Source organism: Neodiprion lecontei, chromosome 5, assembly GCF_021901455.1.
Source record: "Neodiprion lecontei isolate iyNeoLeco1 chromosome 5, iyNeoLeco1.1, whole genome shotgun sequence".
Classification (NCBI taxonomy): Eukaryota; Metazoa; Arthropoda; class Insecta; order Hymenoptera; family Diprionidae; genus Neodiprion; species Neodiprion lecontei.
In genome coordinates, this window is record NC_060264.1 from 33,794,022 (window position 1) to 33,807,543 (window position 13,522).

General features: G+C 42.4%; 2 protein-coding genes and 1 long non-coding RNA gene across 3 annotated transcripts; 2 read left to right on the forward strand and 1 right to left on the reverse strand.

Moving 5' to 3' along the window:
- Positions 1-894: 894 nt before the first annotated feature.
- Positions 895-2,188, forward strand: LOC124294831. The gene is made up of 3 exons (XR_006904767.1): positions 895-986; positions 1,653-1,795; positions 1,864-2,188. It is a non-coding gene; the product is annotated as an uncharacterized LOC124294831 (long non-coding RNA).
- A 3,858-nt stretch (positions 2,189-6,046) lies between these two features.
- LOC107217589 (putative tyrosine-protein kinase Wsck) lies at positions 6,047-10,449 on the forward strand. Its single transcript, XM_015655167.2, has 4 exons — positions 6,047-6,665; positions 6,827-6,981; positions 7,466-9,210; positions 9,315-10,449. The coding sequence occupies exons 1-4, from the start codon at positions 6,487-6,489 to the stop codon at positions 9,381-9,383; spliced, it is 2,148 nt and encodes a 715-aa protein (XP_015510653.2). The 5' UTR covers positions 6,047-6,486; the 3' UTR covers positions 9,384-10,449.
- Positions 9,499-13,081, reverse strand: LOC107217576 (protein trapped in endoderm-1-like). The gene is made up of 3 exons (XM_015655146.2): positions 12,891-13,081; positions 11,294-11,540; positions 9,499-11,208 (listed from the first exon to the last, which is right to left on the reverse strand). The coding sequence occupies exons 1-3, from the start codon at positions 13,012-13,014 to the stop codon at positions 10,566-10,568; spliced, it is 1,014 nt and encodes a 337-aa protein (XP_015510632.2). The 5' UTR covers positions 13,015-13,081; the 3' UTR covers positions 9,499-10,565.
- Between the last annotated feature and the right edge of the window lie 441 nt (positions 13,082-13,522).

Below are 13,522 nucleotides of genomic sequence, written 5' to 3' on the forward strand. Positions count from 1 at the left end.
TACGCGACTCTCGCCGCTCGCGCGAGAAGCTTAAACGTTCTGCGCAAAGGCCGATCACTCGGCGCCAAGCTTTCCCCCCACCCCCACCCCCACCCGCAGCACCAACCCGCTCGGCAGCTCTACGTCGGCACCACAAACCTCAAGATATTGCCCGGCTCTACCCGACAGGAGCACCTAATCGAGGTGACAAGAGGCTAAATTCGTTCCGCATTTTATTTTACGAGGATAACCAGAACGACCCCCTTGATCTTTGTTCGTATCCTGCTACCGCGGCGTGACCTTCGATTTTCTGTGACCAAATCATTAGCTGCTGACCTTTTTTTATTCCAGCTTTAAATCGTACTCACTGAATCAGCTTTACGTCCTGGGCCCAGATTAGTGCGATTCTTGGACGTCTGGAACTTATAGGACGTATTCTTTATACTCACAAAATTGCAGGCGGGAATAATATCTGCGAAGTGAAATTCATGAGATTAACTTTTAGTGTACCTGCTGCTTCAGGAAATCTTTCGAGTATCATTCAATGCTTCGTCAACTTGTGTCAATGTTATACAACAACTTTTCTATGCAAATAAAATTAGAAAGCCTTTGATTCCGATTTAAAACGTTTCAGATAATTCTCTACAATTGCTGCGAGACAGACAAAGATGGTTTCACGGGTATTTTTAACGTCGAATTTTATGCCTCACGTTTTGTGCCGCGGAAATGTTGCCTCGAAAATAGCTAAATGAAATTTTTATAAATACCTCGAATTGGACGACATACAATTGGGTCGATTGTAGGCCAGAAAGTATAATAACAAGAATTACTTCCTGCCGAGGTGGAGCGTGAATATTCGACAAAGTTTTATTCTGCTTAACAACTATTATCTTATCATTAAACAAATCGTTGAACCGCAAACCGCACAGTTTTCGTGTGCCTGCCAATGGCACGATCCCCGGCAACTATTGTGCGGTGGCACGAATTGAATAACTTTGTATTTTCAAGTGCGTATATACGATATATTAAATCAAAAGTAATGTAATTTTAGAAGGGGCATTTAACTACCCTCAATCACGAATGAGAGGTAAAAGTACCAAGTCCCATTATTCACTTCCGTGCGTGTGCCGTATCAATATTCAGCCCCGGTTATTAATACTATGACTGACTTAAAATTTTTACCTACACAAATTCAATTGTTATATCTGTTTGCTTTAATTAATTATCGAACTAGTTTTCCCCCGCTTTAGATGGCAAAGGGCTGGCGTAGCTTGAAATTGGTTATTTTTCAGAAAACGATAGCAAAGTTTCAACGACTCGACACAATTCTCTGCTGAAATTGTTCAATTGGTTTTTTGACAGGTTATACAGAATATCATAAATCTTTTAACCAAGATTAGATTACAGATGAGTTGAAATTCACGGCATATATTTTGAGCTACGATGAGAACTCTGATTCATAAAATGAGTGTTAGCACATTTCGAGTTATGATACTTGTTAGAGAGAATGACTTTTAGATTGTTCATAGAAAATTTTTCACCATGCTTTAATCAACAACAAATTACCCTACGTATATTCCATAATTTTACTAATATTCTGAAATTGTGTGTATAAAATAACGGTAAATGGGAGTGACTGACTTGAGGATTCTTATCTTGATACCCGCCTACAGGTACGGCGCATTTATTTCTTATACTCCAAAGAGAACGGGAACATATTTTCCAGTCCCCTGAAGGTTGTTCTCCAAATTGTTTTCCACAAGAGAAGGTAGAAAATTGGTCATGTAGTTTAATCAGGAAGCGGCGGACGAGACCGGTAAGGGGAGACAGAGAAGTCGAATTAAATAACTTTATGCTCCATTTGATTAATTAAAATGATTCTAGTTGTACGTCTCTTCGGCACTAAAACGGAGAGTGGCGGAGATGGGGAATCTGGAAAAAGGGGTTCCGACAACGAGTAGGAAATGACTGTAGAACGAGAACTCGCGGAAACAAAGAGGGCATCAAAAAAGTACGAAATAAGTATAAAAGAACAAACGAGGCCGTCACTTTTGTACTCAGCGAGAACAGCAGAAGCAGCAGCAGCAGCAGTCCTGCAGATTACTGAGAGCATATGAAATACGTGAAAGGAAACAATCCAAGTTCTAAAGCCCGGCCTATACGTATATACTTACGAAAGTACATATACCTGTATGTAGTATATACTAAAACTCGCAAATCGAAGAGAAGCGTTGATGCCTTCATCCATATTCCTTATTCTCCTTATTCTTCAAGTTATTACGTTATCCACCTTCGATTTGCCCTTTTCACGCGAGACGCGAAAGGTTCGAGCCTCAGCGCCTGTTGTAAGTACAGTTTCAAAAAAGCCAAGAAACAGCGAGACGTGTCTGTGTATGTGTGTGTGTGCGCGAGTGTCACGACGAAGTAGAGCTAAGGCGAGTAACGAGATATTTCAGGTGACGATCGTACGGAATGGGGAACAGGGTTGGATAGGGTAGTTCAATCGGAAGCCAATTTCACAGCTGAGTACCACCCGACAGGAAAATTGGCCGAAAGTAGCGAGACGAACGGAGATGTGTTCGAGAAGTCGATGGCCCGGCGTCAGACTACCTCAGAAACAAGTCAAACCATGCTCGGAAATACACAGACAGATCGGGAGTTGGATGTCAGAGAAGCCTGACACCCATCCCAGACGTCGCCGGACCAAAACCGGAGGGGAAGAGAAAATCCAACGAAAATACGTAGCTACTATTTCAGGTCGTAGTGCTGAAAGAAAACCACGGTGGTTCTCAAGAATTTTATGGAAACTCTACCATTTTTTTCCTTACATCGAACGGCCCATAACTTTCCAAGTAGAAATTCAATCCGACCAACCTGACGTCCCAGCAGGCCCTGATCAGGTTAAAATCAGACTTGCGTCATTAAGGTCGGTCTAAGGCGTCCCTTACTTAGGCACGCCTAATGTGGCCCTAGTCAGGTTAATATCAGGCATATCTGAGTAAGGTATGCCTGATCTGGTCCTGAGCAGGCTTGGGTCAAGCAAACTCTATTACGGTGCACCTGATCTGATCTTGACTAAACGTGACACATTGCAAGTACCGCGAGCAGCCACCAGGCGTCATGGAGTCCTTGGCGTTCTCATGATAGACGTATCAGATGACTTGTAATAAAGTGTGACCATCTACCTGCAACATCGTACGAAATATGATTGTGCAGTTGAACAGTTGTGTAGATATCTGCTCCCATATCCATTTCTGATCAACTCCTGATCAGGGTCTGACCATCGCAAACACGTAAAATCAACCTGATCAGGGCATTCTAGAACGGTACGTTACATTTCCGGTCCAGGCTCTGATCAGGTAACCCGATGTGTACTTGATGAAGGTGGTGGTAAGGCAAGTCTCATGAGAATTTCTGCTCAGGTTTACACTTCTTAATACCACGTGATGGCGGTAAAGATGCAGTTATAGGCGGATTACGGCTCCTTAAGTATCAAGTCTTCCTCTTCTCAGCTCGGACCGCAAGCTCACAGTTATGAGAGCCTCCGTGCGTCCTCGAGAGATGCATTTTGCAGGCAGTACCTTCACTCAAGTCGAGTGCCTGTAGACTTCACTCCGAAAGAACTGTTGTATTTCTCTCTCAGACGATGAGTGTGCTTACAATGAGAGGAATTTTCAAAATCCACTTACGTATTTTACGTAGCGCAACGTGAAATATCGTCTGAATGGCGAGGCGTGGTAATCATTACTATAGGTATAAACATTTGATGCTGATCAGTAGCCACCCGATGCGAAAGTCTCGCACAAATCAACTTACGCCAAGTAACAGTATAAATTGTTATGAAAATTTCCACGATTCTCTACCCGGCGCGCAAAATTGTTTTATAAAATTTTCGTTTATTCGCGTTTCCTTCCGTCGGTCTTATGTATTTTTGAAGAGAAGACGTTGAAAGCAATTTGCATACACATTGCTATTTGGAATGTTGAATATTTTAAACGAGCCAGAAAGAATATAATCTTGTAGAATGTATTATTTATAAGTCACGTTAAACGAGGATTCAATTTGACAGAAAAAAAAAAAAATATCCGAGTAGTTTAAAATCCTTCACGTACATATCCTGAATATAAGCGAGAAATTATTTTGAATAATAAATTTACTAAACCATTCAGCCTCTGTTTGTCCCGTGAGAATCTATAAAGAACCGGACGATTATTTTTAAACGAAAATTTCACAGGAGGTTTTTCCCGAGGGAAATCTTCTTCTTATTCCCAATTCAGAAAGAGAGACATAAAGAGGGAGAGAGAGAGAGAGAGAGAGAGAGAGAGAGAGAGAGAGAGCGAAAGTATATTTATTTGATTTTGGAGTGTAACTCCCCAAGGACCACAGGCAAAAATTATAAAAAACCAATGATAACCTAAGACTAATTAATTCTAATAATAATCGAGGAAAAACAAAACCTAAAAGAAAATAACAACAAGCAAAAAAGAAAAGAAAAGCTTAATTAGAATAAAAACAAACAAAAAAGTAAACAATAGTTAAATCAAAATAACACGGGAAGTAAATAATTAACAGAAAGAAAGTAATACTAATCCAGAGTAGAAACAGAAATAATGAAATGATAATTACAAGCGCTACATACACTCTGCAGAAAAAAAGCTGAAAATTATCATACAACCATACAGGCACAATACCCATACTCTGCACAATTTTACACATTAACAAATTATCAAATTATCATACTCCATATCTATACCGGGTTCGCTTCACGTTCCTCTGCCGCCATCAAATATTCATAGCAACGCGGTCGAAAGACAGGCAGAATGGGCGTGATTTCAGACGGTAGCGAATTCCAGAAATGTATACCAGTAAAAAAAGATGATTCCTGATACGTGACAGTGCGAACAGAGGGATTCCGAAACGCAACCATACTAGTTTGATCGCATCGCGATGCAAAGTTCACCCGTAAAGGCAGTTGGCTATGAAAGGAAAAAGAGAGAGAGATAAAGATAGAGGATAACCTCATCTTATTTTTATACAAGAACGTGAACAATTTTGTTCGTATCGCGTCCCTGGAACACGCGTCGTCTCGCACCTACTAAAATTACGTGCTCGAAAGGGCAGCCGGATTTCAGGACCTCTTGCAATTCATCTGGTGAAGGGTGAAGGCAGAGTAAGACGCAGGGATTCTCAGGGGGCTGAAGTTGGGATATTGCCAGGGAAGAAAAAGCTGGCAGCGGGCGGCAGGCAGCGGTAAAGTTAATCGAGATTTAAATGAACGAACTTTGAGAAACTACATTATGATTTTCATTGTCTCCGTTGACGAGACTCAGAATTGAAATTCTTTCATTTCCATAAAATTTCAAATCACCTTTTAAACCGCTATCATATACATTTACTATATATATAGTAAATGTATACTGAAATCATGAGCCATCTTTGCGATTATTGAACAAAGGATAACCGTAATTATCTTAATTCCACATAATTAAGGTTGCAAAAGTCTCGTTATAACTTTCACGTTTTGACGTAACTAATCAAATAACTCTGCTCCCTTCATTCTAGGATTAATTCATTCCCCGATGGATTTGAGAAAAGCCTTATTATACAACGAGGAATTAAATTTCAATCAAATTAAAGGAAAAATAAGCAGAAGCGCGAATTAATTCTTGACATCACAGTGCAGAACCGTATATTATCATGTCGATCTCGGTTTCAAGTTCTCTTAGTATTGATAGATCTCACGGCTACAATACTCCCACTTTAACTTTAGTTCCAGCTTTACCGTGCCGTAGCGCCTTTCTCCAGACCTAGAGCTGTTTCGCCCGGCATTAGTTGCAGGATTAGTTACCCACCGCTGGTTAAATAGTTCCTAAAAACTGGCGCCAACATCATCGCAACGTGGCGCTGACTCAACCTACTTACCATTCTCTACTACCAATTACCAACTACCAACCAACATCGTGACGATTGGCACACCAACTAATTATCGCAAAACAGCAGCTCAATGTTGCATTTCCAACTACTACCATAAGCTGCATTACATACCAATGGTGCACTTTTTATTCAGGCATTGAGGATAGTGCATCGCACTACACAGCCGATAGCCGTTCGAATTCAACTCAACACGACACGTCTGTGAAAGGCAGGGATTGGCCAGATCTGAGTTTGGGGTCTGCGCAGTGATGAGGTGCATAAATCGATCCTAAGACTCGTAAACCGAACAGATAATCGCGCAGTCGCTGCAAATGGCTGACGCACGAATAACAACAACAGGAGGGAGCTGCCACCGCGCCCATAGTCACAGTGTCTGAATCTTGTCATAGCCAGAAAATAAGTGTTGTTAGTTTTGTCAGTGGTCGTAGACAAAAATCGACGCCCGGTTCTCCGCGTTGTCTTCGAAAACAATCAGGACCGGTTCATCCGAGTAATATGAATGAAAAATAGACGATCAACTGAACAAACTCAACTGTGAAAATACCTGCATAATCAGTCACGCGGAATGAGACAATGATTCTTCTTTGGATACTGACTTCAGTGCTCGGTGGCATCACTTTTGCCCAGGAGGCTTACGAATATAAGGGATGCTACCGAAACTTGGAAGCTGATGTGGACTTTCCAGTACTGGCAGTCAGTCATCCGAGCTCGCCATCCGAATGTATCCGGGAATGCGGTTCCCGATATTACATGTGAGTTGAAAACCAGGGTGGTTGTATGTAGCAGGGCTGAAAATCGAGGATATCCGCAGACATCAAGAACAGTTCGTGGTCTGAATGAGGTCTAGAAGTGTGAGGAAATCGCCTGTGAATAATTTCCATGAATCATACTCACAAGAATGTCACTCACACAGGTTTGCAGGTCTGATGAACGACCAGCAATGCTACTGCGGCAGCGAATACGGAAGAAGCGGTCCTTCCTTAGGGTGCACAATCTATTGCGTAGCTGAGCCCACCGCCCTGTGCGGTTCACTTGACTCCGTAAGCGTTTACAGCACTGGGCTAAAAGGTGATAAAAACTGTTAAGAGGCTTGGTAAAAAAGTATGCGTACTTAGCACGCTTTGTACAAAAAAAAAAAAACGTTATAGAAGACTACAATCCGAACAGTTCTTGATGTTGAAACATAGTAGTCAGTAACATTGAGTTATAAACCAGGACCAGGGTCTACATACCACTTGTGGCTCTTCAATCACGCAATTCAAGACTTAAATCCGACTTTCAGCAAATATGGACAGAATTTTCAATACTTGATACACTTCATTATTAAAAAATGAGTGTTTTGCATAGATCGAAGCACCTCTGTACTTGTTTGTTGTTTGTAAACATAATCTTCGGATAGTGGAGCAAACGATGACCAGACTCAGTAAAATTGCCCTACTTAAATAATTCTATGAATCATAAGTTCAGTAGCATTTTTAATCAAGCTTTATTCCGTTTGGGTGTATTTTTAGGCACACCGATGATGACTTTTCGCGTAAATTGTTCTGCACAGGTCCAAGTCCACCAAGACACATTCAACTGATCCGCAGCGAGCCTGGAGCGCTTCAGATAACCTGGGAGCCACCGAACGTCCCGAACGGTAAACTGATAGCCTACAACCTTCGGGCGGTCTCTCTGACGTCGCATGCTTCTGGTTTCCTGCCTACGATTGAAATTCAAGTGCAAGGCGGTTCGTCGAACACGACAACAATGCGGGGTCTGCAGCCTGGCACGAATTACAACGTCTCAATAGTCGCGGTGAACACTCACGGTAGCGGATCGGCAGCTTATTCCACAAATTGGACGTTGATCGGTCAACCAGACAAGCCGGACCCCCCGAAAATCGTGAACAAAACGGACACCACGGTGACCGTCGTGCTGGCCAAGGGCTCGAGCGAATCGGGCCCGGTAAGTCGGTACCAAGTGGTCGTCGTCAGGGCAGGAACGATCCCACCGACGGACAGTGATCGGACTTATCCAGGCTACGAACAGTCCAGGGAGGAAGGCTTGGGCTACTACGTGACCGGAGAGTTCGAGGCCGGTGACTACGAGCGGTACAAGACCTTCACGATTGGGGACGGCAGAAGAAACGGTCGCTTCTACAACGCGCCGTTGGACACACGGTCGTCGATGCCGCACATTGGGCTGATCGTGACGTCCGAGATTAGGGATGAGAAGAAGTACAGCTACTCGGAGTTGACTAATACTGTTTCGGCGGGCCTGGAAGCCCCCAAACCCAGAGGTGCCAGCGCGACCGTGGTCGTCCTCTACGTGGCCATCGTTCTCCTCGGGGTCTTGCTCCTCGCATCCGTCCTGACTTACGTCGTTTTGCGGCGGCGGCACGCCAGGAGCCGGGCCAAGCATTCGTCCGAACAGCAGGAGCTCACACTTCAGGGACCTGTTTGCGAGGTTGATAATATGGCGTACGTGCCCGAGGACGTTCCCGAGCGGAAGAACCACTACCAGGACTTGAAGAGCAAGGTGTGGAGCATCCCGAAGAACTTTCTGGTCATCGACGCAGCAGTTGTTCGCCGCGGAAGATTTGGGACCGTTCACATGGGGACGGTGCAGATAAACGGGGTCCCGAAGACCGCCACCGTTCACACCATATCCGACGGCCTCCTCAGGGCCTCGGAGAAGAAGGCGATGCTGAGGGAGCTCGACGTCTGCATAAGAGTTGGAAGCCACATCAATTTGGCAGGACTTATCGGCACCTGTGAGACTCCTGAGTCGCTCTACGTCGTCATTGAGATGCCGCCGCAGACCCTGAAGAATCGATTGCTCGCCGCGAGGTCCGGCGATCCTCTACCTCCCAATCAGATACTCTCCGTTGGTGTGTCCGTCGCCTCAGCGCTGCTTCACCTACAGAATCACAAGATCGTTCACACCTGTCTCTGCGCCAGAAGCGTCGGTCTCGAAAGCGACGGCACTCCCAAGCTGATGGGACACGGGATAGCGAAGTATGCTCTTGAGGACATCAAATACATCCGCTGGAAGGCTCTCGAGCTCCTGAACAACGAGAAGTGGCACCAGGAGGGCGTCGTCTGGGCCTTCGGGGTCCTCTTGTGGGAGATATTCAGCATGGGGGGGACGCCTTACGCGGATTTAGTCGGCGATGACGAGGTCGAGGACGCCGTCAGACGACACGTTAGACTACCTCAGCTCAGGGATATGCCGGATCCGTTTTACGAAGTGATGCTGTCCTGCTGGAGCACCAATCGGGACGAAAGACCGACGCTCGACGAACTTGTCAGAATCGTAAGATCATTTTTTGCGCCTTTTAATCGTGGGTGCGTTCCGTGGAAAATCAAATTCGAGAAATTGACTGTGCCTATAATTTATATTTAAAATTTTATTTCTAGGACACCTTGAGCGTCTGCCCGATCACATCTGTTACGGAACCTTATATCCCGGAATTGGAGCTGAATTAGCATTCGGTCGATCAGTTCTTTGTTTCGCATAGATCTGCATGAACCATCTTTTATCACATTCCACGGCAATTGACCTTGAAAAATTACTATGCGTGGAACGTTTTTGTCAAATGGCTATTATCTGTCGATAGCTGAAAGAAAAAAGTGAAGGAGTATTTATTGAATCGTTTGTTCCAGTCAAGAACGTCTTGAATCCTCATCAGTGATAGCATTTGTACTTTTTTGCATTCAGTAACGCGAGCAAAATTTGCCTCTAGAATAGTTTAACGGAAAAGCGTGTTTTGGCCTACGTTTTATACCGTAAGTATATTAATAACTGAATCTATACAAGGTAGCTTAATTTGAGCTTTTAGTCTCATCGGTTTGCGAAAACCATTTGATTATTTCGATTTGTTGAAAGGGTAGAGAATTTTCTTTTTTTTTATTTCTTTTGCAACCAATAGATCTGACTACGCGATGTCGTATATTGATATTCGAAAATGATACACTGTACTTCACGATTCCGTCCAAATAATACTGATTGCAAAGCAATCAGTATAAATATAATAACTTGTAAGGTAACTGATAAATTAGATATTTACTATTGAATCGAGTGAAGTCTTAATAATCCGTACATTTTATTCGATTTTTTCAGTATTATTATAATTATTATCAATATGATTATTTTGTGACTTTTATACAATCTTTTTCGTAGCCAAATACTCATTTTACTAGCAGACATAATATGTAATGAGAGAAATCGCGATATTGTACGCCTTATACATAGAAAATATTCGTTTTCACTACTATACAAAACATATTATACATAATTCAAAATCGTAGACTTTTCCAACGCCACTATACAAATTGTATAATAGTTAACGATAATATTTAATTTTTGAATATATATATACGTATACATACATATAAAATTAAACATATTGTATATTAATGACAGTTTATTGAGATGAAAATTTGTATAATCTTTTAGATTCACTTGTTACCAGCAATTTTCATACGAAAAACTAAAAGTGTAAATCAATTGTTCAAACTCATTCATAGTTGCACAATAAAATGCACAACAGAATTTTTTTACTTCCAACATGTGTACAAAATGGTTTCCTTCTCCCGAGTCCTGCATTCTTTGGTGATGGAAAAAAAAAAAACAAGTTCAATAATAAAAAAAAGTATTACGTAAAAACGCTACGTCACGTTTGGCGTTGAAACTTTGCTAGAATGAGAATGAGTCGGCCTTGGAGGTCTAAAATTTTTGTTACTCGTCCTCGGTGGGCACAAAAGTTGCTTGTAAGCTTCTCTATAAAGTCTGTTGGTGCCGGCGTAAATGAAGGGGTTGATGACAGACGAAGCCCACGATAGTATGGAGGCTATAACGTTGAAAACTGGCCTCTCCATTTCTTCGTCGACGACGTTGGCGACCATCAGCGGCATGAAGCAGAGTAAAAAGCAAACGAATATCGTCAGCATAAGTCGCGTAACCCGCGAGTCTTCCTTGCGTTGAAAACCACCCCGTTTACCTCCGGAATGGGCTTGCAATTTTTTCAAGCTCTGACGGACCCGCCAGTAAATGCAGAGATAGGACAAGATTATCACAAAACACGGTATCGCGAAACCGATAATGAACAGCAACTTCTTTGGACTCCTACCGTCCTTCTTCAGTATCGTGCATGAGAATGTTTTCTCATCCAACCCAAGAGTTCCCCATTTATCCAGCAGCGATGGTATCAGGATACTGAAGCTGACCACCCATATACCAACCAGCATCATCGTTATTCTTCGCTCTGTGTATATCTCCGGGTAAATGTCCGGCCTCGAAATCAACAGGTATCTGAAGAGGATGATGATTATGGAAATTTAGTCACATGGACGGATGTTGGGGTGAAAACATAACCGAATGAAGAAATCGCGCTCACCTGTTGATCGTTATGCCGACCATGCTGAGCAGAGAAACAGCGACATTTCCGTAGAAGAATATTGGAAATATCCTGCACATCACTTCACCGAGAATCCAATGTAACTCGATGTAGCGACTCGCTGTGACGGGCATATTGATAGCCGAAAATACTAGATCCGAAATACTCAGACTGATTACAAATGCGGTAGTGGCATGTTTCCTTATCCTTGGATACTTGAGGAGAGCTATCGCCGTGATCAGGTTGCCTGAAAATTAATAAGCCAGAAGATTATCACTTTACGGCCGGATTATGAGCAAAGGATCCTCGCTAATAACGCGTCCTTCAACGTTATCTGCAGCGTAGTTTTCCTGCAATCTTGAAAAAGTCCCCGGGAATTATTACGTTGATAATTTTTCTGGTTTGATCCATTCGCTGCATCGATGTAGTGTCGAGATGCGCCTTACTTATCGTTCTAAGGAATAATTGAAACAAGAATTCTGGGGCAAAAATCACGTCGTTAATTCGATTCTCTTTACAAATACTTCCGGTCGATTATCAAGGAGCGAAAGTATAAACATTTACACTGAAGACTCTCATCAATTCGACTTAATCACTCGTGGAAAATCCCGGCATAAGATTGGTTAATTCAAACAATGTTAATAAAACAATGACTGTAATAATTATTATTCCGATCACCGTCAACTTCTAGTTTATCATTAACATTCCCAGGCTTCTTGGAATTCTGATCAAAACCTCTATTATTTATAATAATCTAAGCAATCATACGGCTCGGGTGTGACTTCCCTAACCGCATCTGTTATCCAACGAAAGAATCATGAGCTTGACCGCTATTGCTGATGTAATCTCTTCAACATAAATATACAATAAAAAAAAGGCTGCTTGTTATCTGAATTACGTTTTACCGAATGACCAAATTTATTCCACTTAGAAGAACAAAACGCTGTATATTTCTAATGCGAAATAAGCCCAGAGATTCGAGAAAAAAAAAACTATCGCTCTAAGAAATGGTAGAAATTGGCACAAAATGTCCTATTCATTTTTGAAAGAAATTGATTCAATTTTCATCCATAACTGGATTGTAGGAAAATTCATTTGGAAGACCTCATGATGATTCATCGCGAAGGTAGAGAATTTACTCAGGACGAAACTTTCCGTGCAAAAAATTAAAAGAAAATTTCTTACAAGAGTGTGCAGAAATTTTCACCAGGATTTCATATCAAACACGAAACTGGCTCGAAATAAATATCAAGTATCGTGAATGAGGTATTGTTAAACCTTTGACTACCATTGGAGCATATTTTCTACAATGACGTAACAGTCATTTTTCAAAATATCTTCTTCAATTTTAATTCAAATCTCTTGAAATAATTTGAAAAATAGTAACGCACTCTAGAAAAACTTTTCACTGAATAGTTTCATTTGAGAAACTTTTTATTCAGGCACAAAAATCGAAAAACTATATTTAAAAATCATTTTGATTGCAAAAAATTTGAAGCGATTATGAGAAATGATTTTTTTCAACAAAAAACAGGCTTTGCCATTAAAGGGTTGGAAAAAGGTTAAAGTTGCAACTATATTCCTAAACTCATCTCACCTGTGACTCCAACGATTCCAAAAACGATGGCGCAGACAGCGGCGATGATGGTTACAGGCCTCGGAAACGTCGGATGATCGGTGTAATTGCCGGTCATATTAATCGAAAGTAATTCGGCCTCCATTATTACACGATTTTTGACTCTTACCAGACCGACGAAATCGCTCTATCACGGTCTTGACATATCACCGCGCGGACAAAGAGCGTACAAACAAACGTTGCCGAGTTGTTCGGTGAGCCGACAAACTCCGACTGCGAGAATCTTATCTCACACCACCACTTGAACTCCCATAACTTTTTCTTACATACGCCTCTCCGTGATCTCCGCCTTCCATCCGCCCCGCTTCGAAGGCGGATCGTGCAGCAACAGCAGCAGCAGCAGCAGGGCTGATAGCCCCGCTAAATTAAGAGACAAGGGGGCGAGAGATAAGCTCGTTTAAATTAAATCTTGGATCCTCCCAAGCACGTGTTCGACTCGCGTACGTAATAAGGACTGAGGCGTTTAGCCTTTGAACGATTTCGCACATCGAGACGGCGGCCGTTGATTCTATTGGTCGAAAGCGCAGCTGCAGCCTCAACCCTCCGTTACCTGCACAATCAACAGGGTGAACAGAGGCACCCCTGCTGGTTTT

Excerpts from the sequence above, each read along its gene's own strand:
- LOC107217589 (XM_015655167.2), top strand. The coding sequence starts at position 6,487 with ATGATTCTTCTTTGGATACTGACTTCAGTGCTCGGTGGCATCACTTTT. Across the intron at positions 6,666-6,826 it reads TGCGGTTCCCGATATTACAT|GTTTGCAGGTCTGATGAACG; the intron begins GTGAGTTGAAAA and ends TCACTCACACAG. Across the intron at positions 9,211-9,314 it reads TCGACGAACTTGTCAGAATC|GACACCTTGAGCGTCTGCCC; the intron begins GTAAGATCATTT and ends TTTTATTTCTAG.
- LOC107217576 (XM_015655146.2), bottom strand. The coding sequence starts at position 13,014 with ATGGAGGCCGAATTACTTTCGATTAATATGACCGGCAATTACACCGAT. Across the intron at positions 11,541-12,890 it reads TGGAATCGTTGGAGTCACAG|GCAACCTGATCACGGCGATA; the intron begins GTGAGATGAGTT and ends ATTAATTTTCAG. Across the intron at positions 11,209-11,293 it reads GTCGGCATAACGATCAACAG|ATACCTGTTGATTTCGAGGC; the intron begins GTGAGCGCGATT and ends CATCCTCTTCAG.